Source organism: Podarcis muralis, chromosome 9 (genome assembly GCF_964188315.1).
Source record: "Podarcis muralis chromosome 9, rPodMur119.hap1.1, whole genome shotgun sequence".
In the NCBI taxonomy this organism is placed as follows: Eukaryota; Metazoa; Chordata; class Lepidosauria; order Squamata; family Lacertidae; genus Podarcis; species Podarcis muralis.
Genome location: NC_135663.1, coordinates 37547301 through 37572836, shown reverse-complemented (window position 1 = coordinate 37572836; position 25536 = coordinate 37547301). Strand labels below are relative to the sequence as shown.

Here is a 25536-nt window from a genome sequence, read left to right as displayed (position 1 = left end):
GTGTTTCATATTGAGGATGAAAGGTGGGATATTAATGTTTCTAATAAATACATAGCAAGCTCTGGGAGTAAGAAGAGGCATGCCCAGTGCATCCCATTCTATGACAACTTAATGGTCTTGACAACTATTTAAATCTATTTCAGGTTAAGCAATTTTTTTAAAAAAGATATGTGATTTTAAAGTGAGAGTTGCAACAATGTTGCAGTTTAGAGTGCTTCTCTTCAGGGCCAGCCAGCCATTCCCATTCCCATTCCCAGGATACTCCATTAAATTTCCTGATTCCCTGGTCTTCTCTTCTCTTGCCCCACCTACTTCCACAGTCAGCCAGCATTGCATGGTTATTGAGCATGCCTTCCCTGGGGTCCCCCCCACTTAATGATATTTTTTAAATTTCTACATACTTTGGGATTCCCCAAAGCATACCTTCTGGGTATGCTTAGAGAAGGATTTGCACTCAGCGTAGTAAATAGCCTTTGCCAATTAACTCTGAATTTCTACTTGGTCTCAGAAGAACCATTGCCCAGGCCTTCTTTAATCCAGCGCAACCTGAATCTGAAGAAAGTTTTTCCAGTCAAAGTGCTAAAAGGCTGTAAAAGTTGTAATAGGGCCATCCATTGGGTTTCCTGAGTTGACCTGAGGTCTTTGTTCCAATTGTTCCAATAGATGAACTGACCCAAAGTAGAAAACAAAGCAACTGCCAGCCGTGAGGATTAAACAAGCCAGCATATCAAGGTGCAAATGGCTAGAAGCAGCTTTCTCTCCATTTACACCTGATGAGCAGCCATGTTCCTCTGCCAAAAGGTGGCATTTACTGTGTCTTTGTTTCCTTCCTGGAGATCAATTCACAATGCAGCCAGTCAGTGTTTGCATCCCATGGATCAATTTTCTTAACTGCCAGTGTTGCTCTGTTTTGTTTTTCTAAACAGGAAAGTTAGCTCAAGTGGCAAACATTTGACTGATTTGAGAAATCTCACACACCAAACCAAAGGCATCGCAACCTAAGTGAGAAGAGGGCAAAGGGCTTCTGTTTACTTGAAAAGAAGAACTGCAAGAGCAGAAACTTTTTCTGCAGAGACGAACTAGGAGGTGACACTCAGTGGCAGAGGAATGATTTCTATTTCTGGCACTACCTTAAGGCAACAAAGGAAACATAATAGCAACAATAGTCCAATTTAATGAGCAGGTATGCAATATTAACTGCATTAAGAGTTACACTTTGAACAAAACATACCTTTATATTTTCATATCTGAAAGTAAGAACATCTGCATAATATCTGCAAAGTAGCTAGATACATCTGCATTGCAACAAAATCATGTGTACACAAAACAGGTTTGCTTAGATGGTTATATGCAACTGCTCCACTTCCTGTGCTATTATTTTCTACTGCAGGCCTACAGATGAAGCTATCTGACATCTAACAGGAAGAACAACCACCAAGAGCTAGTAGACACCCTAGAGAACAGCTTTTTTCCCACTGCCTGATGGGCTGATCCAGTTGTATTCTGCCTGTACTAGAACAAAGCTGTTCTCTCGTATCTTTCTGAAATGCATCATCTCCCCATTCTCCTGAAGTGCCATGGCATTATTTTCTGGCTCACTAAAGGACACTTCCGTTCGCTTGTGACAATACTGGGAATGGATGCAGCGTAGACCAACAGCCAGCACCATGCTGAGGACAGCAGAGCATCCAAGGAGAACACCCAGCTGAGCTACTACAAGCTGGGACTCCTTGCGTGGCTTTCCTCCTCCTCCAGGAACAGTAGCTTTGGGTGTGGCTCTTGTTACCTTCAGGAGTGTGTTCCCAGGGATATCCTTTCTGCCCTTTCCCTCCTGCTCATGTGATGTAAGTTCAGCCTGGGGCAGGAAGTTTGCTGGAACGACCCACGTCGCTGCTTGTTTCTCTGCCATCTTCCTTGAAGCTCCTGATAAACTTTGATAGACACTCATGTCCTCTTCACTACCTAAATGCTCTGATATTGTTTCCATGCCTGGAAGGCGTAGAGGATCCTGGAAGTGGACCAGCGGTGAAGCTGTAACAGGTAGCACAGACTTGCTAAGGCTTGGGTTAGGTGTTGCAGAAACCCCCTTAAAAACAAAGAGATGAAGTGCACATGGGATGTGACAGCCATTGTCTTGGCTGAGATAAACAGTCACCTTTTAGTTGTTCAGTTAGATCAAAACTATCATCGTTAGCCTACTAGAATCATCACAATTCTCACAGATAACTGTTCTCATCATAATAGCACACCACTTCTTAAGAGCTCTTAAAATGATCCTAGAACAGTATTGAATCAGACCAATGGGAGGGGATGAGGAAGAAGATAGGTAGCCATTGATTAGCATTCAGAATTCTCATTTTAGCTTGCAGAGGTAGGAGCAGGTTTATGCTGTGTGACCTTCAGAGATGAGCATGTTGTTTTCTTACTGTGATGCCGTTATATGCTTTGGTGATGGGCTTGGCGTTTGGGCAAAGGAATGTTACAGAACTATTTTGTTTACCCCACTGGTCTGTGCTCACTCAAAAAATGTCTGTGCAACAGGCTAACTTTATTCTCCTATCAATCAAATGCTTCTATCAGATGTCAAGGAGATAAAGAACTATACAACATTTAGAAGACATCTGGAGGCAACCTTGTATAGGGAAGGATTTAATGTATTATTATGCTTTTATATTTGTTGGAAATCCTACTCCAGTGGCTAGGGCAACCCAGTCAGATGGGTGCAGTACAATTATTTATTTATTTTTATTATTATTATTCATCTAGGTTAGACTCCACTTCTTGGCCATTGCCAGTTATGGAAAATGGAAATGCGAGAGCCAATATGGTAGAGAAGGGCAAAACTATGGAAATGCATGTTCCAATTCTCACTAAGTAATAAAGTTCATTGGGTGACCTTTGGGCCAGTCACCATCTCTCAGCCTATCCTATTCTATGAAGTAAGCACCTGCCTGTTCTTTTATGCCTTCTGACAGTCTATGTCTTAACCCTACTATTCATGCGGCAATTACTACCCTCTCCTTGACACTGCTGCCTTGTCTCTTCCCCATGAACTAGAACTCCTCTGAGCAGAATCTGTATCACTTCTGTGTTCTGCTCAGTGCCTAATATCATGAGCAAAAGAAAACACTGAGTAGCAGGACTAGGAAAGCTACTACCACTGAGAATCGTAGTAGTTGAAAGAGCATATCCGTATGCTGTATCTATGGCCCAAGGGTTAATTGTAAGACATGTCTATCCTCTTTCAGCAGAGCTGTTTACAGCCAGCTGTCTCCTGTCTATACAACTCCAGGAATAATTGGCATCAAAATGAACACTTAGAACACAATAGCTTTGAATGTCTGCATAAAAAGGTACCACAAACCCAGTGGGACTCTCTTCCAAGAGTTTACTTTAACTTATTTAAGATTTCAGAGAGTCTACTGCCCTCTAACTGGAGTAAGCGAGAACAGCACTAATGCCTCAGTATATACGAGATCTACATCAAAATCCACTGACTGGAAAATCAGACATTGACTATTTTGCCTTCTTTCCAGGACCTGCCATCATGAGTACTGCAGCACTCTGCTCATTTAGTCTTTCTGAATGTACTTCAGATTTTCACTAAATTCAGACACTTTAAGGGGAGAGAAACTCACCAAATGCACTTCTTTGCTCGGCCTGTTTTCTCTGTGGTCTACACACCATGCCTGTGTCTGAAGCCAGTAATAGTGGGGAGAGAATTATTTGCTTCAAAATCCGACGAATCTTAAAGCTAACTAGGTCACAACTAATTAAGCACATCAGTTTTGGCAATCTGTGCTTATCAAGAGACATGAAATGACCTCAGATGCAGTCTACGTGTGCCAGACATTCCAGACAGGATTCCGGAAGGCTAAAATCAAGCTTTTGTTGGATCCTCTGTATTTGTAGACTGGGGGCAAGTTTTCAAGTCACAAAGAATTCTTCCTCACTCAAGTAAAAACCAGAGTTTCTACATGCAAAAGGCTTCTGCCCCATTACCAGCAGGCCGACCCTCTGTTGAACCAAATGTTCTGCAAACAAACAACACATTCCCTACAAGGTCTGTTCAGCCTTGTGTGAGTATGGGACCAAGCCTATGACTTTTCCATCACAAAGCAAGCAAAGCAGAAGTGTGTCCATTATACTTTTGAGTTCAAGCCTTCAAGGACAATTTGTTCTCCATATACATGGTTGGGGGTGGGAATACAGTTACAGATTTGTTTTCAGTCCCACATTGTTATACTCTTACGATTTCAATGCAGATTAAATAATGAGACAAGTTCTCATTGCATTCAGTGACTCTCTGACTGCAGGCCTTACAAAGCAGCAGGAAAATGGTCTCAGGAGCATTTGAATTTGTGTCTGAGGAGAGACTCTAAATTTTATCATTAGTAGGATTTAGCTATGTGTTGGGTCACTGCAATGGCTCTTACTTATTTGCACACCTCTTTGAGATTAGAGTGTGGTACCAGTTTAAGCAAATACATCTCACTTTTATTGTATTAGGCTTCTGTCAGAAAGACACAATGCTGAAGCAGAACAGTAACAATGTACTACCAAAGATCTTTCTTGAAGACAAATCAAATGCCATCCTTCCAGTGCTTACCTCCATGCCTTTTTTACATGTAGAGCAAAGCTGTGATATGGGAAAGCTTGAAGTATTTTCTCTCCTGAAATGTTGGGGAGCAAAGGGTAAATTAATTACATTTCATTCAGCTTGTATTCTGCACACATGTTCCTAACTGTCATAGGGAAATTCCTCCCAAAGCTTACTCAGGACTGGGGTTGGGGGGATGCTTTAATTGTATGGTATGTCACAGATATGAATCCCACATAGGAGGCTGCTTACACAGAGCCAGACCACTGGCTTGTCTAGCTCAGCATTGTCTACATGGACAGGTAGCACATCTCCAGGGTTTTAGGCAGAGGTCCTTTGCAGACTTACATGGAGATGCTGCAAGCTAGCTACTCTACCACTGAGCCATAGCCCATATGTGCCACAGAATCAGATCTGTTTCATATAAGATAGGCACTATGAAGGTCATTTGAAATCATACGCTCAGGTGAGCTCTGGAGCTGAAAACCAAAGACAAGGAATGGGCTTGTGCCCAACACTCTGTGAGCACTGGGACTTCCATTTCCCCTCCTCTCCACTGCAGCCCCCTGCACAACCTCCAGAATCAGCTCCAGAGAGGCCCCCCAAGAGATATTTGGAGGATGCATAGGGGACAGAAGGAAAAGGGGAAAGGAAAATTCCCTTTGCACAAGTGGAAGTCAATTCTGCACACACAATGGTGACACTAGATACAAGCCACAGAGACCATCTCTCCAGAGACTGTCTCACTCCATGAGCATCTTATTTTGCTACCAGACAGCTATCATTCCAGGTAACTTTCAAATGGCAGCCATTTTGCATTTAGCTGGTCTTAGTCCTCCAGAATGCCTACGCCTGGCAGTGTTTGAAAGCTCTGCTGCTGCTATTTTACAATTATTTACACACTCAAAATGAAATACAAACGTGTAAGAGAAAGAGAGAGAGAGATGCAGCACTCAGAATCTTTTAAGACTCTGCCATGTTTTGGGAAATCCAAAATTCATAAATATTAGTGCAATAAGTGTTATGTGCAGCATGACATGTAATGCTCACACAGTACCTGTTGTACATGCTGTGGCTGGAGGAATGATGTTGTGCTATGAAGCCGAGATCCTGGAACTGAAGTGATGGCTCCAGTGTGACATCACCAACTGTGCCACTTCCATTAGCTTGTCTTTCTCTACTGCGACTGATGGCATGTGAAGTGACCAAGTCTGCAAGGGATTCAGACAGAGCATTTCCATTGTCAGGAGGCTCAGAGACTTGTCGTGCACTGTAAGATGGATCCAAAATCAATGTGGCTGCAAGCCGAGTGAGACTAGTATGTGTAAATTTTGCAAACTGAGTTAAGATGGTGTCAGGAGTGGAACTTTCTGGGGTTAAGCACAAAGCAAAACATTAAAAAATATAATACTGTTAGCAGACATTTCTTAAAATATTGAACATGCTTATCTTATGTATATATTTCTTATTTGTTAAGATTACATAATTGGAGTACTGGATTAGACACATCTAATCTGTTAGATGCTTCTGTTTCCAATAGTAGCCAGATAGGTGCCTCTGGAGAACCTCACAAGAAGGGCATGATCACGACATTCAAATCATGACAATCAGTAAGGCAAATACTTTCACATTCATTAGCCCACATTACATTCTGGGAACACAGCACACTGTCTTTTACTGCCAGTTCAGTGGTCCACCTCACTCAGTACTGTCTAACTTTATACACCAAGTGGCAGCAGCTCTCCAGGATTTCAGACAGGAGTCTTTCCCAGATCTATATGGAGAAGCTGGGTATTGAAAACAGGACCTTTTCATGCAATGTATGCAGTGTTTATTAAGACTTTCTATTCCCAATGACAATAAGCAGTAATATAAAAGAAAGCTTATAATAAAAGAAGAAAACCTTACAGCTTTGGAAAAACAAGTGTCATCTTTTGGCTAGTACGTATATTCTGTTTTCAATCAGATAAGCAGGAAGATAAGGAAGTTAGAAGAAAGAAATAGAAGAGAAACAGGAGATGGGAAAGAGGAATGATGGAGTAAGTTTGTGTGTGTCAGCTGGACAAGGAGTTAGACTCTTGGATAAAAGAGCAAATTTAGTTTTACAAAGGAGCAGAGGGGAGAAGCAACAATTACACACCCTTCTTCTTTTCCACTTCTACCAAAAAACCTCAAAGAGAACTTGTATGGATGTCATCCACAGAGATTGTGAATTACTTTGAGAGTTCTCAGTGAGATCTTGTGAGGCCTCCAAGCAATAAGGTGCTCATGCATTTCATTGCAAGTGAGATCCAAGAGCAAGTGATCTCAACAAAGCTGCTTAATACTTAGAATTAGTATGTACAATCTAGCTCTGCTAAAGTCCATTCCCTTTACAATGTAGTGTGAACTGAATCCAATGGAGATCATCTTAAGGATATTTACTTGAACATCAGGGCCATAGAAATCAGTGGTATTTACTTCTGAGTCAATGGGTGGTACACAACTAAATCATAAGAGTAGGTTCATTGAAATCAATGGATGCAAGTCCCTTAAGTCCAGTGATTTCAATGATTCTATTCTGAGTATGATGCAGGGCATCACACAATGAGTTTATAATTCAATCCAACATAGAAGCTTTGCACTAATATAAGTCCTAATACTTCTAAGTCATATAAGATAATAGAAGTGTGAAATAGCATAGACCTATAAAAAGGTTCCACTTTGGCAGGGGGGGGGGAGGATGTCGGATAAAAACATACCTTTCCTTGCAGCAAATGCTCCTTTTAGATCAGTAGACTTTTGAAGAGGTGTTGGCTTTATTACACTGGGGGCTACATTACTTTCAGCTGTGGTTCTGTTTTGTGTTTGTTGAGACACAGTGGAAGATTCAATCCTTGCCCAATAAACAAAGTACGACTGGACGACTGATAAACTGTTTTTAAAAAAGTGTTTGAAGCAAGGCTTTAGTCATTCTGTACCATAAATAAATCATCAGAACATTTGGTAAATCAAAGGGAATTTTTTAAAATCTACAAACAGAATTAGCGTAAAAGACATTAAAGGATTAGACCATAACACTTTTCTGTTTTGAAATGACAACAAATAACCAGCTGAAACCTTAGTGAACGGGGTTTTAAATAAAATCACAATTAGAGCTAATCAAAACACGTGGGGGGGGGGAGTTACTTTTAATTTAATCAGCTTTTTAAAAATTCATTTTACATTTGACAAAAATAGCACCATAGTCAAGAAGGGGAAGAAAACTGAATGTCATAAATAAATAAAAAATAGAGACCAAGTCATAAGTGTAGCCAGAATTTTTGTTGAGGGAGGGTAGCCAAAGTTGTTGAGTTTTTAAAAGAACATAAAATGTTAATCAAAGACAAAGACAAAGGCCTGGTCAAATAGAAATGTATACTGGTTAAAGACATATTTTTAATAGATGGAGCTTGTCTTAGCACTGAAGTGTCACACTGGGAAACAGAAAAATGCAATCTCTTTCCACAACAGCCTTATGAATGCCCTCAAAAGTTGGCTTTAGTTTCTCTAGGCAGGTAGAGCTAGCTGTGTGAGGAAAAAATGTACTGCTCAATTCTAAAAATGTTTACTTAAAAGGACTTGTGCCCAGTGTTTAGTAAATGTGCCCTAAGGCTGGAATCCTAACCTATACTGCCCTGTTTGGCTGGGCGGTTACTAGCATTTAGGATGCTTATGAAATCTGCCTGTGCTGGACGCCTTCCAAAATGTTGAGGTTTCACTTTACCAGAGAGAGCAGAGCTGATCAATGTTGGAAATCCATTTATATACAGCTTAAAGGTTTAAAAAGAGAAAGCATAAAAATGATGCTTTGCCACTCTGTCTGACTTTAAATATCTGACTTAAATCCTCAGGAGTACAACTGTAAACCTGTGCAAAGAGAAGAAATAAAACATTTTCTCTTATTTCCCCTTTCAGCATACACTCCTGCAGGAAAGATTTTTTTAAAATAATAGTTAATAAATTGTTTTGGGTAGGCTTTTATAGAAAATAATTTTAACTTTTTTAATGAAAGCCTTCCTGAAGGAAAAAGAAAAACAGAAAGTAATTGTGTAGGGAAATGGGTTGTACTTTCTACAAGTGGAATTCCTACTGGACTACAAACAGAGTGGAACCCAAGGGATATTGGAATGGTGGAACAATAATGGAGCAGACCTGGTTCAAGTTCTCTTATAGTGACCATTACGTTTTTAAGCTTAGAATCAATATCATGCTACCATTCCTCAGTAAATTTTGCAAAGAGCCAGTTAGCTAGCACCCATGGATTCCTCCAGTAGATTTCCAATCTGTTAACCATCAAGCAGACCTTCAATCTTAACAATCCAAAATTTCTTACAAGAACCTGATGTCTCCAATGGGCTGATCGGGTGCTTTCCACACGAACGACAGGTTTCTCTTCAGTGACTTGTCTGAATGGGTAACAGTGTCGCCATCTTCAAAACAAGTCAGCACTTTGGAGCCAGGAGGAATGTAAACAAAAGTGCCAGCAATTTGATCGTTTGATACCCTGCGAGCTTGAAGCATAAAGCCCATGAAATCACGCGTGCTCCTGACAGTGACTGGGGACAAAGTGGAAGTTACACAATAACATAAGCCCTTGGAAATGCATTTTAATATTTGCATTGTGAAATTTGCATCTACATTCCATGTTAGGAAGTGTGCTTGGCAATGCCAAGTTGTTGGAATTTTAGATATTTTTAAATAAATGTTGCCCTTGGTAATCTATTAAGCACAGCCAACATTAGCATTAGGGTCCCGGGGGGCTGGGGCGGGGAGAGGGACACTAAAATAAGCCTTGCCATACTGACCTCCACTGATTACTGTCAACATTCTGGTCTCATCACGATGAGATCCAAATCTCATAAAGCTGATGGAATCCAACTCTCAGCCAGGAATGATAGGAGTTGGAGTCCAACCAGATCTGGAGTATATGCACATAGTTTTATCCACATAGAACCTACTGCCAGAAGCTGTGCAAATGTGTGGACACCAGGGGGCAGGAACAGCAACTAAGACAGTGTCAAAGTGGGGCCAGCAAACACAGTCCTATTCCCCCCCCCCCTTCACATGTTAACTGTTAACTGTACACATGAAGGATGAGGGTGGGGTATTTCTGGCCTGTGAAAGTGAAGCCTTCTTTGCCATAACAGAAGGGAGTCACTAGAGCTTCCATAGCAGGAGGCCAAGTCATCTCCTTCGATGAGAGCCAACTAACTGGCAGTGATCCATGAACTGTGTATGAAAGACACTGGTGTTTTATTCCAAGCAATGTCACATGCAAGCTACTCCTTCTGTAATATACATGAGCATAACTGCATTTCGATTTCTGTTTACACAGTTACACCCAACACACGTTATCACATATAAAGCAAGTTTCCTTTTAAGCAATATATCTTCCCAACATACCCATAAAGTGCTCGTTGTGTGAGCCACATAAGTATCTTCAAAACTGCCCTGACTATTTTAATTAGTGTTTCAAATTTAATCTTGCTGTTACATCTGCTTACTGCTTGTTATTCGTTCTTCTGTTCATTCAATCAGTTTTGTCCTCCTGGATTTGGAGAGCAACTGGGACTTTGGCAAATGCAGGCCATCTTAAGCAGCAAAGAGCAACTGAGAAGGGATTTGGTGCTTTGAATCTTTTTCAGCCTGAGGGCTGCATTGCCCAATGGGCAAACTTCCAGCTGCCACAATGATGGGTGGGACATAAAGCAAAAGTGGGCAGAACAAGGAATGCACATTTTACCTTTGTACAGTGGGCTAGTTGTTACACTCACATACCACTCTCTATGCACCATCCAGGCAAGCAAAAAGCATTATCAGAGTTTCAGTGACACATTCCAGCCAGGCTAAACCACCAGAGGCTCATGCAAAGCAGCAACATTAAAGAGTATTGCCTGTGGAGAAGGAGTGTTGCTGGGAAGAGTCCCAAGAGCTGTACAGAAAGGCCTAAAAGGTTACATGTGGCTCCCAAGGCTGAGGTTCCCGCTCCTGAATACATCCCTCTGGCTTTCCCCCAAAACATCATAATTAGCTGTGACTCCTTACCTGGAACCTTGTCACCTGGAAAAAAGGATATATTGGTATGGATGGTAATATAGTTATTCTGCGGGTTCTGAAGGTGAGCTCTGATATGTTTGGGCCTCATATCAGTACATGCCGAAAGACTGGCCCCATGGGAGAATGCTGCGGTGTATGAAACTAAGCACAGGATTGTCAATGCCCACACAACAAAAAGCGCCTGAACTTTCATCTCTTCCTCTACCTGTCAGGAAAAGACGTTGGAAGTTATTGCAGTGCTTTTCAATCAATTTTTTAAAGTACAATTTGTATGAAGCTACACCAGTGACACCTTTGAATTTCAGATGAAACTGTCAATTTCACAAGCTTTGGACTGTGAGAAAGGAGGTTTTAATCTTCCCCGGAGCTTTTTCCTGGTTAGTCCACGAAATAAAACACTTTGAGAACAAAGCAGGCTTTGACATATTCTGGAACTGCTGGGGTGGCAGGGCAGTAACCACCCAGGCAAAGTGGTTATCTGAAATCATTTGCCAGTATGCTTCTGGCTCATGGCAATCAGACGGAGCATGTATTCTCTTACATTGTGGCCATGCTGCAAAATGAGAGCTAGCAGTGGGGTAACTATCAGAAACATCGATGGACCTTTCCCAATGTTTAGCACGCGGGGAATGGACAGCAGCTACTTGGATTCCACACACAGTTCAGAGGACACTGCTGCAGCTAACACATCCTTGAAGGGCAGTTGGCATTTCCCCCAGCATTCAAACCCAATACTGAGTAGCTGGAAGACAACACAGCCATTGAAACTGCAAGTACAATGTGGGATGACATAGAATAAGTTGGGAAGGGTTTAGTAGTAGGATTTTCATTCAGAAGATCCCAGGTATTTCCATTTTAATGGATCAACCTAGCCAAACAAATGCTCTGAGCTGGTATAAAGCAACTTCCTCTGTGTGTGTTACACATACCTATTTAATTTGTATACTGCTTTTGCAAATATTTCCCAAAGCAGCCTATGACCATATACAAAATTCGTATCACTTATTGGCTGGTCCTCATGGCATCCATAGTGAACAGGGACACAAGTACTTAATGATACCCACCATGTTGATGCCATTTTATTTTCTAAAATACTTTTTAGAGGCATCTTTAAAAGTTAAGCATTCACAACTGTCCCAATATAGCCATTTAAATCTAGCATTTCAAACCCAACATTTTATCAGTCCTCCAAATTCCCCCCTTTCACTTTACCTCTGTGTGCTCCTCCTGATCAGCGCTGGAACACACAACCCTACTGACTTAGAAATATACCAAAGAAGAATAGGAAAAAGGGAGGTGCTCATATATTTAAAAGCCCATGCTGAATATATTCGTGTTCTTGGAAATAAATCCTTCAAAAGTATAAATATACATGTAATTATTAAAAGCAGCTGTGCTTGAAGACTGTAGAGCAGCACTATAGAGCTATGGCAGGAAAGGTCCAAGCAGCAGAAGGTCCTGTCCAAGTCAGGCCTAGGTCTCATGGTCACTTCTCTTGAGGTACAGTGCCAAGAGTGTTACCACTCCATATGTGGTCAGTGAAGTTTAAAGGCCTTGTGTCATACTTGACTCCAAAATTTCCTTTAATTATTCATACTTTCCAAAACAAAACAAAAGCCCAGCTTTTCTGGAAGGTGAGTTAAGATTGGAGAGAATGAAGGGTGGTGAAGCAAACATGCAAGAGTAGAAAAATCATTTCCATCTGCACTGCAGATCCATCATCCAATCTCCTCCTGCCACCTATCCCTTCCCCTTCCATTTGTGTCTGCCTATCAGCAAAATCAGTTCTTCATTAAAGAGTTATCCATTAGCTGATCCCATAAGCTTCTATAGTCATCTCTTCTATCCTACCAGACCATATCGGCCATTTGGCATTTAAATTAGTGTCTTAAAACACCTTAAGCTCATACACAAGAATGGGTCTATGCAGAGTTCAGCTTATATAGACTTTCCTACCACCTTTGAATGTGCCTGATCAGATGCTATTAAATATTGAACTACTTATTCTGAGCCAATGTTTAGCTCAATTCTTTTCCTCCACAATGATTTCTGAAACCGTTTACAGACTGAAGACAACACAAGGCCATATAAAGGAATCCCTTTTTGAAAACCCAGCCCTTGAATTAGAACAGGTTTTGAACAAACTGAGTCACACACACACTCCCATCTTCCAATATAATCCCTGCTACAGCCATTTTTGCAAGTAGTTAAATATATACAAGTTATTTTTCCTGTGTAATAGGATATTTCCCCCATATCCCAATTTTGCTTTTAGCCCTATAAAATCTCCTCTTAGTATTCAACACCTTAGTTGCATTAACATTGCCAGTTTCTTACCTTGGGACACATGTTCCTTCAGACACTCAGCAATTTTCTCCTTCAGCCTGCCAGGCAAACATCCTTTAAGGAAAAAAGTTCTTTACTCTCTCTACTAATGAGAAGAGCAACAGCTGTTACTGCTAATCCTTAATACCTACAGGAACTCTGTCAGTGCTCAAATCCAGTTTTAATCATGTTAGTTTTCTTCACACTCTAGTCATCCACTTAAAAAGAAACACAGCAACACCAAGTTTCCACAGTCAAAACAAAACCTGGGCTACCATATTATACACATTTACTTGGAAGAAAATCTCAAATAAACTTAAAAGTGAACATAGGATGAGAGCCATTAAAAAGACTTTGGGGAATAATCTAGTGTTTCAGGTACATTAAGGTCTGGCCTCTTTCTCTCACCTCCCCACACAAGTGTAGCACAAAGAAAGATGTTCTTTCTTTTGTGCACTCAAGGATATACACTGAGTATGTTGCCTTTCAGATTTGTATGGGAATAACTTGAGAGCAAAAATAATACGGAAGGAATGAGACCTAGACACGTCTATTTCACTGTATTAAAACATAAATGTTTTGACTTCAACAACATTTTAAAAGGCAGTTATACAAAGGGGAAAGGTCCTGATCCTTAAAGCTCCCTATTCTCTACCCTCGCTTTGGCTGATGTCATTGATTCTGACCAAGAATATAGGTCATGGCCACAAAATCCCATTCTTAGCGTGAAGAAAGGCTGCAAGTCTTAACTGAAGTTTCAAAACAGGTGTTCCAAGCACTAGAGCATGAGCAGCATAGCATTTATTTATACCATATTCCTTGACAACAGCCTCAGTGAAGAAGAACCAATACCGAGAATAAAGTCTGAAAATAATTTAAACGTGTGTGTGTGTGTGCGCGCGCACACACACACACATACACAGACACACAAAATATATATATACTAAAATATTTGTAACCTCCCTTTCACATGTTTTAGGTCTGTGGGCACATCTGGATGTTTGAGCAAGTGCCATGGGTACCACCACCCTGGTCATTTCTGCCCCCCAATCCAAAGAAAGGAAGTGCATGCACATCTTACTTCCAAGGGATCTAGGTAGAATTAACCTGAACCTAGAAAAGCACATGGAGCTGAAACAGGAAAGAAGAGTGCCATTCTTCCAACTTCCTCCTTCAACTGTATGTACTTTTCGGGGGGGGGGGAGTAAACTACCATTACCCCGTCATGACCAAGTTCAGGGAAGCATTCAGAGGCTTTGTGGGCACTAGGAAAAGGCTTCAGGGGCACCATTGTGCCCCTGGATGCAACACTAACGACCTCTGCCCCATGAATACTAATAAGCAACATTAAACAGAGCAGCAGAAATAAAGCCAAAAGCACTCAGCAGAGCCAATCAAAAATCCTCTGGAAAGTGGACACTTTGGCCTGGCAAATATTTAAAATCAAGAGGGAAGGGGCAAGGTAATTTCCTCAAGAAAAGTCCCACAGCTTCAATATCACAGCAACCCTGCTCTGTGTATTATCCAGTAGCTGGGGGCATATGTAGCAGATTTAAAATTAACAGCTTTAAAATTTGAATGCTGAAAAACTCAAGTGGAAGGCTGTTCTACTTATGTCTCTTTAGGTTTTAAAATCTTCATCAAGCAGAGTAAAAACTAGAACTCTTGCTTTGGGGAAGGATTGTTAGTTCTGCTGTAGACGCATTCTTGGAAGTTTAAAAATTGCTAATTGTCATTTTCCTCATTAATTGCTCCTTTCAGGAAAGCCTAAGTAGGTGATGGCAAATTTTATCACTAGTGGTATTCATTAAAATTGCTAGAGCTATAGATATTTTGCACAGAAATCCTGTACTTCTATCATTTATCAGTTGCACTTTCCTACCCAAGGGAGGAATTTGTTTGGACTCGGTCTGGGCATTTTAAAGCAGTTGCTACATGATAATGCTCAACTAGCCTTGAGTAGACACTTCAGAAAATAAGGGGCAACTTACAGCGAGTCCACTCAGAAGCCTTAGCTCAGTGGAACTTAACTCTCAGGTGAGTATAGAATTCCAGTTTTAGTATCAAAAAAGATACCAAACAATTTTTTTATAGACTAATATTGGGCAAATAAGCTTCATCTTTATAATAGGAAAGTAAGGTTAAGGTAAAGGGACCCCTGACCATTAGTCGTGGCGTGACTCTGGGGTTGTGGCGTTCATCTCACTTTATTGGCTGAGGGAGCCGGCGTACAGATTCCGGGTCATGTGGCCAGCATGACAAAGCTGCTTCTGGCGAACCAGAGCAGCTCACGGAGACGCCATTTACCTTCCCGCCGGAGCAGTACCTATTTATCTACTTGCACTTTGACATGCTTTCGAACTGGTAGGTTGGCAGGAGCAGGGACCGAGCAACGGGAGCTCACCCCTTCGCGGGAATTCGACCCACCAACCTTGTGATCGGCAAGTCCTAGGCTCTGTGGTTTAACCCACAGTGCCACCAAAGTACTGTGCCTTACATATTCTTGTTACAAATCAGCAGAATACAGACTGAGTTAGCTTTAGACTTTTCAAGATCCCAACAGAAGATAGCAACTTTTTCATTTCCTGCAGGCCTTGATCCACACCAAGAGTTGCTCACTATGTAAATGACCCTAAGGCAAATAGTGAAGGTTCAGCCAAATATATAGGTAGGATTAACTGTGTGATCCTATACACTCAGATGTTAAGCCCTAAGGAGTTCAATGGTGCTTACTCCCAGCCAAATGTCTATTTCAATCACTTTTCTCCTTAAAAGCAATTAAGTTAAGTCTTCATCCCTGTCGCTAAGCCGTTTTGCCTTCCTGGATAGCCATGATTTAATGTAAGTAAAGGTAAAGGTACCCCTGCCCGTACGGGCCAGTCTTGACAGACTCTAGGGTTGTGCGCCCATCTCACTCTAGAGGCCGGGGGCCAGCGCTGTCCGGAGACACTTCCGGGTCACGTGGCCAGTGTGACATTGCTGCTCTGGCGAGCCAGAGCCGCACACGGAAACGCTGTTTACCTTCCCGCTAGTAAGCGGTCCCTATTTATCTACTTGCACCCGGGGGTGCTTTCGAACTGCTAGGTTGGCAGGCGCTGGGACTGAGCAGTGGGAGCGCACCCCGCCACGGGGATTCGAACCGCCGACCTTTCGATCGGCAAGCCCTAGGCACTGAGGCTTTTACCCACAGCGCCACCCGCGTCCCCATGATTTAATGTACAGCTACATAATAAAGAACATACAGACATAACACAATTGCAATGACTCCCAGTCATGCTGCTCTGTTTACATTGCAATGACACAAGGGGATGGCCAGTTATTATCTTGGGCTATGCATGCAATGCAGCACATGTCTATGCATATATTTGAATTAGGGCTCTTAAATAAAGCTGCTCTTTAGAGTTGTGACAGGGTTAAATAACTGTGGGTAAGATATTATATAATAGTGGATATACTTACAATAAACATTCCATAAATACACTGTTTTAGATGTTTGGAAACAAAATACTTTAGCTACTTCCAGCAACCATTTTGGAAGATGAAGGGATCCAGTGACCTTGCCACCTGTAACCTTTTTCCAAAACAAGTTAAAAATTACATAGTAAACCTGAAGGAACATCCATTTTAAAAAGAAGCCATTAATAGAAAACCATGCCTGTGATTTGTATTTACATGGCAGTCCTTTCTCAAGCCCTTGTCAAGGAGTTATAAATTATTGAAACATGCTATAAAATTGTGTTCTCTTTGTATGCTGCACAGAGCCATGTGAAATGTGAATAAGTTAACAATTATTAATTCCTTCCCTTCAAGTGTTGCTATTCCCTCCTTGTACCAAAGGTCTTCTGTTATTTGAGGAGATGGAACAATGTTGTATTCACACAATTGTTAATGCTTATTCATGCACAACTCAAAGGTATGTGCTGATTTTAAAAGGCAGCTTTAAGTTGTTCAGAGAACATCATAATGTACAAGGCACCCCATGCTGGGTTGTTTTATAACTTTTTATCAAAACATTCTCAACTCTATACTATGGGACTTGTTTTAGTTTAGCTTTGCATGCAGTACAATCCTGTACATGCCTATTCAGAGATGCCCCTTTAAGGTAGATCCAAGCTGAGTTCAATGGGACTTGTTCCCCAATAAGCTGAACATAGAATTACATCCTAAACATATTTTGAACGGGAGTAAGATTCCTTTGTACGCACATCAATGGCTATTTCAGACTAAGGAAACATTTTGTTTGCAGCAACTGAGTTTTAAGTTAGATTGCAAAACACAAGGTTTATAATTCCTTTCTCCCTATTCTCCCATTCCTCGGGTTAAAAAGTCAGGCATCTAGTTGAACATTTTGGGGCACAAATGTATGAAAGAAAGTGTGTGTGGCCTAAAGAATGGTTGAGGAATATGCAGTGGAACTTTGACCACAGCAGCTCTACAGAGACCTCCCCGCCCCCCCATTTCTGTTATAGCCCATCCTACCAATTTATTTATTTTTTATTAGTTTCTTAGCTTTCATGTTTCAAGGCTGACTCTGCTTTAAAAATAAAAAAAAAGAATAGTCTTTGGATTCTGCTCAAGCTGCTGGATTTTATATTACGTGTCAGATCCTGCACTCTGTGCAGCCACACAGATTTATGAGCCTCCCAGTGTGCTGAGGGGGGAGAAAGAAGAAAAAGTTAACAGCAATCAGGAGAGCAAAGGGTTGCCAGGATTTGGAGGGCTGGCACATAAACAGAAGCTTCTCACTTGCAGGGCTTACTTGTAGCTGGCACAATGCTACCCCTGGATTTTTCTTCCATCCTGTTCCTATTGTTGAATTGTCACTATTACACCCACTATTTAAGATTTTTGTTGGTTCACTTCAGACTGCAACTGAAGATTTTACCGTGTGACTAGAGTTAAAGAAAGAGGCTGTGCTTTTTAAAAACAGGGCATGCAGTTTGCCATATCTTTCAAGCCATCCAAACTTTTGAAAACAGGCTTTCACACTTTAGCAGTCCGAGAAAGGTTCCAGTGTGGTGTTAGGTTCCACTATGGTGTTATTCTCTAACTTACCACTGTTCATGTGAGTACCAGATGTTGTATAAAATTAGCTTAGAGCATAAACAGATCATATTCTTTTCCAAGTTTATTTCATTCCAAATTATAACACAAGATGTATTCCAAACTCTGTCAGCAATATTCCATTTTGTTTTTACATATAAAAAACAACAACCATCCTTACTTACAGGCCATGTAACTTTTACAGCAGAATGAAATAACCTTGTTCACTGAAGAATTGCCAGTAACAAACAAAATAATGTTAAGAAACTAAAGTTGCAATACAAAAATGTTTCATCTTCAGGTATGCTCACATTCTCCTCTTCTGTGTACTTATATACAAAACTGTTTAAAAGGAGGAAAAGACAATTAGGATGTTTTGCATAAATGTACTTGTATATATAATAGTGTATATATAATAGGTATAATTATAACAGCTACAGTCCATAAACTTAATATTATTGCCAGAAATACTGATTTGATCCAAAAATACTGATCATTGATGGAAAGCTTGTTTTACATCTCGTACTATAACACTGCGAGAAAAGTAAAATAAATCCAAAGAGGTTTTGCTACTGCAACCTTTTGTATGAAACCTGCTACAGAACTGATTTCTTTTAGCATCATTTGACTTTTTGAATATTTGCACCAACAGTGCTAGTATAGAAGCTTCCTTCTGTTCATTATTCCTTGGAGCCAAGCTCTAAATATATTTTTCTTTGTAAGACAATGAAAAATCTTAGTAGTAAGACTAACTCAATCCTAAAAGAGGCATGATCCTGCCAGGACTAAACATTGTTAAAGCCCATTGATTACAATGCAAGCTATTTATGCATGTGCTCAACTCTCCCATTGAAACTAAAAGGGCAAATCCTTAATGCTCCCATTGAAATTAGAAGGGCAAATAACTAGATTTGTGCAGCGTATGACACACCCATTAAACTTAAGTTGAGCCATCATACTAGAGAAGCTCCTACCTGCTAGACTGCTCCAAAAGTTTCAAGTGTCCATACACTGCAGGGTCTTTTGTTTCTTTGTTTTAAATATTTATATACATGCATTCCCACCAACCCCGGCTTAATTTACCTGATCCTAGCATCACTACTAAAATAAATGAAGTTATATCACTGCAAAGATCAAGAAAGCCTATTTTTCCAACTCTGTAAAACCTGGTGCAACCACCAAGAAAGCTAATGGAAAATGTTTGAAGGGAAGCACTGCCTAAAAATCTATTTTCCAATCCCAGGAACAATTCCTAAAATGTAAAGTAAAAATAAAACAAACCACCACTGAGCTCCATACTCTTGACTTTGAGGGCAACACAGATCGCTTATTACCTTTTTGCAAAGCCTCATTTGAGTTGAAATATTTAATCATACCTCAAATTCTCTCATTTGTACCAGAACATGAGGCAAGAGGAAGGTGTTGTAACATGTCATTCTGCATGAGGCTTCACAGAAGCCAAAGATTTATGGATGCCTGCTTACTACATCTAATTCACCATCAAAAGTATGTGCACGAACAGCCATTACCTAATTTTTCAAAAAAAAATCTTCCCTCAAAAAAATTTGGATAAATACACCAAAACCCAGGTATCTTCTAGATAAGCATACTTACCATTGTTTCCTCTGATGAAAGCATCCCCATATTTATTCTTTAGTTGTCCATTTACATACTCCTCTGTCTGCTCCAGAGCTATATTCATGTACCCATCCAAGCAAGCCAGAACACCTAAAATCAATGAGACCCACAGAACTGCTCAGACTTCAGAGCTACATTTTTAAATCAAATGCTGTATTAAAAATTCAGTACAAGTACAGTACATTATTGCAAAAAAAATGACTAGGCAAGCAGAAGTGTAGAGCTATAGGTTGTTATGGTAAAAAGAATTGCCACGTCTTCCTAGAAACTGATTAAGACTGCAATCCTTACCCTATTTCCTAGGAGTAAGCCCCATTGACTTCAATAAGACTTGATTCCAAGTAGATGTTGTTAGGATTGCACTGTAAGTCACTATCTGTAATTTAGCATATGAAATGTAGTATCACTGTAGCAGAACCCTTTGCCACAAGATCAACAGTTTCTTCTCTGGAGCCTGGAAAGGTTATCCTTCCATTTGTGGATTATCTTGAGACTACTGTATCTTAGGGACGCGGGTGGCACTGTGGGTAAAACCTCAGTGCCTAGGACTTGCCGATCGTATGGTCGGCGGTTCGAATCCCCGCGGCAGGGTGAGCTCCCGTCTTTCGGTCCCAGCTCCTGCCCACCTAGCAGTTCGAAAGCACCCTTAAGTGCAAGTAGATAAATAGGTACCGCTTTATAGCGGGAAGGTAAACGGCGTTTCGTATGGTATGGCATGTATTTTATGTTTTCATATTGCAAACCACCCTGTGATCTTTGGATGAAGGGTGGTATAGAAACCAAATAAATCCAAATAATAGAAGGAAGCAGCCATGTACACAAGACCAAATGTATGTTATCACTGAAAACTGGAATACTACAGCTATAACAACATTTTAGGTATACAATGTGGGAAAATTTAATCTAAATTATGAAGTTATCTAAAAAGATAATAATCTAAGAGGCAACTTTTGTTTTAAAAGTGTGTAGTATTAAAAATGGGATGCGGGTGGTGCTGTGGTTTAAACCACTACACTGCTTGGACTTGCCAATCAGAAGGTTGGTGGTTCGAGGCCCCACGACGGGATAAGCTCATTGTTCGGTCCCAGCTCCTGCCAACCTAGCAGTTTGAAAGCACACAGTGCAAGTAGATAAATAGGTACCGCTCCAGCAGGTAGGTAAATGGCGTTTCTGTGCGCTGCTCTGGCTTCGCCAGAAGTGGCTTAGTCATGCTGGCCACATGACCCAGAAAAACTGTCTGCGGACAAACATCGGCTCCCTCGGCCAGTAAAGCAAGATGAGTGCCGCAACCCCAGAATCATTCATGACTGGACTTAACTATCAGGGGTACACTTACCTTTACCTTTAGTATTAAAGATAGCTATTTAATATTACCTTAGAGTGCAAATAAGATTCAGATTCAGAGGAAGGCTTGAGGGGGGAAATGCTACAAGTTTATTCTTAAATATGTAATGATTTTGTGGGGTTTAAAAAAATAATGTTGTATGAAATATTTTAAAACTAATGTCCTGCCAACATATTTCTGTTACAGTCGTACCTTGGTTGTCGAACTTAATCTGTTCTGGGAGTCCATTCGACTCCCGAAACGATTCAAAAACCAAGGCGCAGCTTCTGATTGGCGGCAGGAGCTTCCTGCACCAAATCGGAAGCCGCGTTAGAAGTTTGGCTTCCGAGAAACATTCACAAATTGGAACACTCACTTCCGGGTTTGCGGCGTTCGGGAGCCAAAAAGTCCCGAGTACCAAGGTGTTCAACAACCAAGGTACGACTGTATTCTTAAACCAAGGTTTCTACCAGTTTCAAGTAAGTCCTAATGATTTTAAAGGGTCTTACTTTCAAGTTAATATGATGAAAACTAAGATACTGAAGTTGAGATCATAGAAGTATAGAATTATAGTGTTGGAAGGAACCCCAAGGGTCATCTAGTCCAACCCACTGCAATGCAGGAATCTCAACTAGATCATACTTGACAGATGGCCATCAAAGCTCTGATTAAAAACATCCAAGGAAGGAGAGCCCACTACCTCTCAGGAGAATCTGTTGCACTGTCTACATACTCTTAAAACAAAAGTCCCAGCTGCAAAAGGTAACCTTGGCTAGGTATTAGAAAGGTAACCTTGGCTAGGTATTAGAAAGCTAGACATATCTCAAGGAAATCAGAAAAGCAGACCAAGGTCTTGGATCATATTTATCAAGGGAGGTTTTTAATGTGTGACATTTTAATGTGTTTTTAATCTTTGTTGGAGGCCGCCCAGAGTGGCTGGGGGAACCCAGCCAGATGGGAGGGTACAAATAATAAATTATTATTTTTTATTATAAAAGGCTGTTATTGGAAATGTGGCAAAAAAATATTTGTGAATACCTTTAATTAAACTGTATAAGTAGAACTGTATTTTCTCTCTCAATGTAGAAAAGGGAGAAACCCTACAAACTTGTAGCCTTCATCTTGTGTTTGTCAAGCATTAAATGGTCTCTTTCCTAGAATCACCTCTAGTATGGTAGTGGTGCAATGAAAACCTCACTCCTGAAAAGATGTACAGCCTCAAAGTTCCCCATCAGCTTTCTTCTTAGCTATAGAATCCTTTTAAATGAAGTGAGTTCTTGGGAAATTTAAACATTTAATTTACACTCAACATCTGCAGAAAGAAGGTCTAGTATTGGTTAGAAATGTCATCACAGCCTCATCCTCATTTGGAACACCAAGTAGGCTTAGAATTTAAGAAAATCAGCTAGGGTTGCCAGGCTTACTGTTCAAAACAGCAAATTCTCAATCCAAAAAGTTTGGCTAGGATGATAAAAAGATTCCAGATGTGGGGACTAAATTAATCTCACTACTCCTACATTTGTATATATAACCCATAATGCCTGAGCTTGACTGTGAAGAACTCTCCAGGAACAGGCTAGGATCATAATCCAAATTATATTGGTTCCTTTCTTCCCAACTCAAAGATCACATGTAATGATGACTGGCGCACAAGACTGACAGAACTTACCTCGATAATCAACTCCAGAATTCAACTTTACAACAACTGGTCTTCCAATGATTTGTTTCAAGAAATCACTTGGAGTTTGTTTCCGTAAACTCATTTTGACAGATCTGGGAGGCTAAAGGAAACAAATAGGAAAATGGTTGAAATGCAGAACTCAAAACAGCACAAACAAATGCTCAACAAACAGAGGTAGGATGCTGGCTCTGTAAAGTGATCATCTGGGAAATAAATATCAAACAAGAGGATAAAGCAAAAATTTTTTTGAAGCGAGGCTTTTGAAACTGCAATTCTACAGCCATTGCATGAAACTACTCTCAACTACATACAGTTTGATATTCTTAATAAGAAGCTTATCTAACAGATCTGTTCACAACACACCACCATTTGAAAACATTCAAAGTACTCTGACATGCCTTTATTCTGTCTCTGTAGTTTTTCTACAAAAGAACTTCACAGTATTGTGGAATTCAGATTCTTTTTTTAACATGGTGACTATGGATTTATAAATAAATAGCTAACTGAGGAAGCACAAGCACAGGCACTCTCATCTCATGTACAGCTAATTCAGAACTTTCATTATTTGAAGGCAGTAACATACTGATGAGTGAAATCACTCCAAAGGTACATTGATATAATCGTATAACAAGCCTAATTTGTTAAACAAGTAAATAACCATATAAAACTTCAGATCCATTTAGTAAATTATTGTTTTTGCAACTGGATACATGTTTCCTAGAAGCACAAGTTGGTGTTGGCAGCATTTCCTCAAATATCACAATAAATATGATCTATTTAAAGTCTCTAAATCTGCTTTTCTTTTGAATATCCTGAACTCTGCGCTTTTTGCTAAATCAAGTCAACTTATGCCCATTTCACAATATCCATAGCAGCCCAGATGTAACATACTAGAAGCCTACACAACACAACTGACCTAACTGGTATTTATGCTGTAACAGATTAGGGCTGCTGCCCAAGAACATGAGCAAAGGATTTATCAAAATATTTTCCTCATTTATTGCCTCTAATATGGTGTTCTGGATTTTTAAAAAGTAGTTTTATCTATTCTTATTTTCCTTTTCTATTTTCACCATCATTCACCAGCAACAAGATGATGACAGACACAGATAACCTAGAAATGAAAACCTATAAGTGGACATGATGCACAAGGTTTCTGCATGCAAACAAACACAGGTTAGGCCCATTCATTCATAAAAGCTCCAGATGACCCAATTATTTCCAAGACAGCTCGAGGTAATATCATTATAATATGCTTCTCTGCAGCAGCCCGGGCAACCTTGGACATATGATGACATTATGTAAAGTGTATATGTACCCTAGGAAAAAAATAGGGCATACTTAAGTGTCCACAATTTTCCATCAAAATGTTGGGCATAGACCAATCAGACATTTGGATTATAAAATTCACAAGCAGAGACTAGAAGAGCTGCTTAAGGAAAATGAGTCAAGAAGCCTTGAAACTTAACGTTTAGCACTCCCAGAACTATTTTCTGGGACTCCTCCTGGAGTCCTGCTGGTGAAGGGTGGGTAATAAATTTAATAAAATGTAATAAAATCAAGGTGGGTGCACACATAGAACAGCACCAGAGGAAGCTTTCCAGGAAACATTTCCTGAAAGCACCTAACAGAGACCTAGGCTGCTTGACCTATCGCCATTTGGGTTATTTGCAATCCTTGTGAAGGGCAGGATTAAAAAAATAAATGTCGCTTTCAAGTGTATTCCTATTCTACACAGATGTAAGAAGTTTGCGCTTGGCGGTTATTTTGTTATTACCCGCATGTGCTCCTGTAAAGGCCACTGTGACAGTAGGTGTGTTCCCGTGTGCTGTACAGTAGTGATCAAAGGGACGTATAGGAAGTGGGTGGCTGTGGGTGGGTCAGGTTCAAATTACTGCCCAACTATTAAAGAACCGCCGAGTAACACCGGGCCAGCCCCACCTGCCTCGCAGGTTTATTGTGAGGATAACGTGAACTCGGGGAGGGAGAAGGTGGAATGCAGAACTGCAGCAGATGAATTAATAAACGTTTGCGCGAATTTGAACCCTCTCTACTGCCAGTCCTTCTGTGGGGTCGTATACCGTTAAGGGAGGCTGCTCGGCCGAGCATCGCAGGCACCCAGCAAAAGGCTGAGGAGCCGAAGCCCACACAATGCGACGGCCAGGGCCGCAGTCTCCTGCTTTTTTTTGGGGGGGGGGGGGTGTCACTTGACTCCCAAGCCGGCAGGGTCTAGGAAACCAGCTTCCAGGGCACCCTCGTTAACAGGGCGGCTGGGAGGCGCTGAGGGAGAAAGCGACACCCTCGACGGCCGCGGCTTGCGAAGGGAGCGGCCCCGCCGCGCAGGCCCTGAGGGAGGCCGCGGCCTCGAATGTTCCGCCACAGCAGCGCGCGCGCGGCCTCCCTCCCCCCCTCCCTCCATCAACCGCCACCCCTCGCGCCGCCGCTGCCCTGGAGTTCCACGCTTGCCCGCCCTTAGTCACTCACCCGCGCTTCTTCGCGTTACTTAACTAGCTCGGGCGGTTTTTCCCGAACGTAAAAGAAAGATGATGGGCTGCTCGCTCCGCCAATCAGCGCGCTGCAGCTTCGCGTCGCAGCTACGGTGCCCCGACCCGGCCAAAAGTCTTCGCTTCCTCCGCCTTTTCAAAATCAGGGCGGAGTTCTTTCCTTAAGGCTAGAGAGAAGGAGTCCCGTTGGACTTAAATCGGGTTTATTTCCGAGGAAAGGCGACGCGCGCAGGGGATCGGGCTGTAGGGCTCCCTTTGAGAGAGTCCCGCCCAGCTAACGGTATAGGCAGGAGAAGCCGCGAGGGAGGAGTTCATAAGCTTTTGTTGTAGTGAAATAAATACG

At 41.1% G+C, this 25536-nt stretch overlaps 2 protein-coding genes across 6 annotated transcripts; both read right to left on the bottom strand.

The window, feature by feature from the left end:
• Positions 1 to 1154: 1154 nt before the first annotated feature.
• REELD1 (reeler domain containing 1) lies at positions 1155 to 17965 on the bottom strand. Of its 3 annotated transcripts, none has more exons than XM_028743104.2 (9): positions 16463 to 17965; positions 13016 to 13078; positions 10667 to 10883; positions 8955 to 9177; positions 7342 to 7514; positions 5658 to 5970; positions 4610 to 4673; positions 3639 to 3695; positions 1155 to 2086 (listed from the first exon to the last, which is right to left on the bottom strand). In XM_028743104.2, exons 2-9 carry the CDS (start codon positions 13025 to 13027, stop codon positions 1454 to 1456), a joined length of 1692 nt encoding a protein of 563 aa, XP_028598937.2. In that variant the 5' UTR covers positions 13028 to 13078; positions 16463 to 17965; the 3' UTR covers positions 1155 to 1453. The 3 variants fall into 3 exon arrangements, with proteins under 3 accessions (XP_028598937.2, XP_028598940.2, XP_028598939.2); XM_028743107.2 differs by having other exon boundaries at positions 5658 to 5811; XM_028743106.2 differs by lacking the exon at positions 3639 to 3695.
• Positions 17966 to 18113: 148 nt separating this feature from the next.
• Positions 18114 to 25327, bottom strand: LSM6 (LSM6 homolog, U6 small nuclear RNA and mRNA degradation associated). 3 transcript variants are annotated; one of them, XM_028743110.2, is made up of 4 exons: positions 25174 to 25327; positions 22678 to 22789; positions 19661 to 19774; positions 18114 to 18388 (listed from the first exon to the last, which is right to left on the bottom strand). In XM_028743110.2, the coding sequence occupies exons 2-4, from the start codon at positions 22769 to 22771 to the stop codon at positions 18354 to 18356; spliced, it is 243 nt and encodes an 80-aa protein (XP_028598943.1). In that variant the 5' UTR covers positions 22772 to 22789; positions 25174 to 25327; the 3' UTR covers positions 18114 to 18353. The 3 variants fall into 3 exon arrangements, with proteins under 3 accessions (XP_028598943.1, XP_028598944.1, XP_028598942.1); XM_028743111.2 differs by lacking the exon at positions 25174 to 25327 and adding an exon at positions 24771 to 25072; XM_028743109.2 differs by lacking the exon at positions 25174 to 25327 and adding an exon at positions 24467 to 24733.
• Positions 25328 to 25536: the final 209 nt, after the last annotated feature.

Excerpts from the sequence above, each read along its gene's own strand:
- REELD1 (XM_028743104.2), bottom strand. Across the intron at positions 7,515-8,954 it reads ATTGGAGACATCAGGTTCTT|TTTATCAGTCGTCCAGTCGT; the intron begins GTAAGAAATTTT and ends TTTTAAAAACAG. Across the intron at positions 2,087-3,638 it reads CGAGCAAAGAAGTGCATTTG|GGGGTTTCTGCAACACCTAA; the intron begins GTGAGTTTCTCT and ends TTTGTTTTTAAG.
- LSM6 (XM_028743109.2), bottom strand. Across the intron at positions 19,775-22,677 it reads TTCTGGAGTTGATTATCGAG|GTGTTCTGGCTTGCTTGGAT; the intron begins GTAAGTTCTGTC and ends CATTGATTTTAG. Across the intron at positions 18,389-19,660 it reads TTTCATCAGAGGAAACAATG|TTTTGTATATAAGTACACAG; the intron begins GTAAGTATGCTT and ends CCTTTTAAACAG.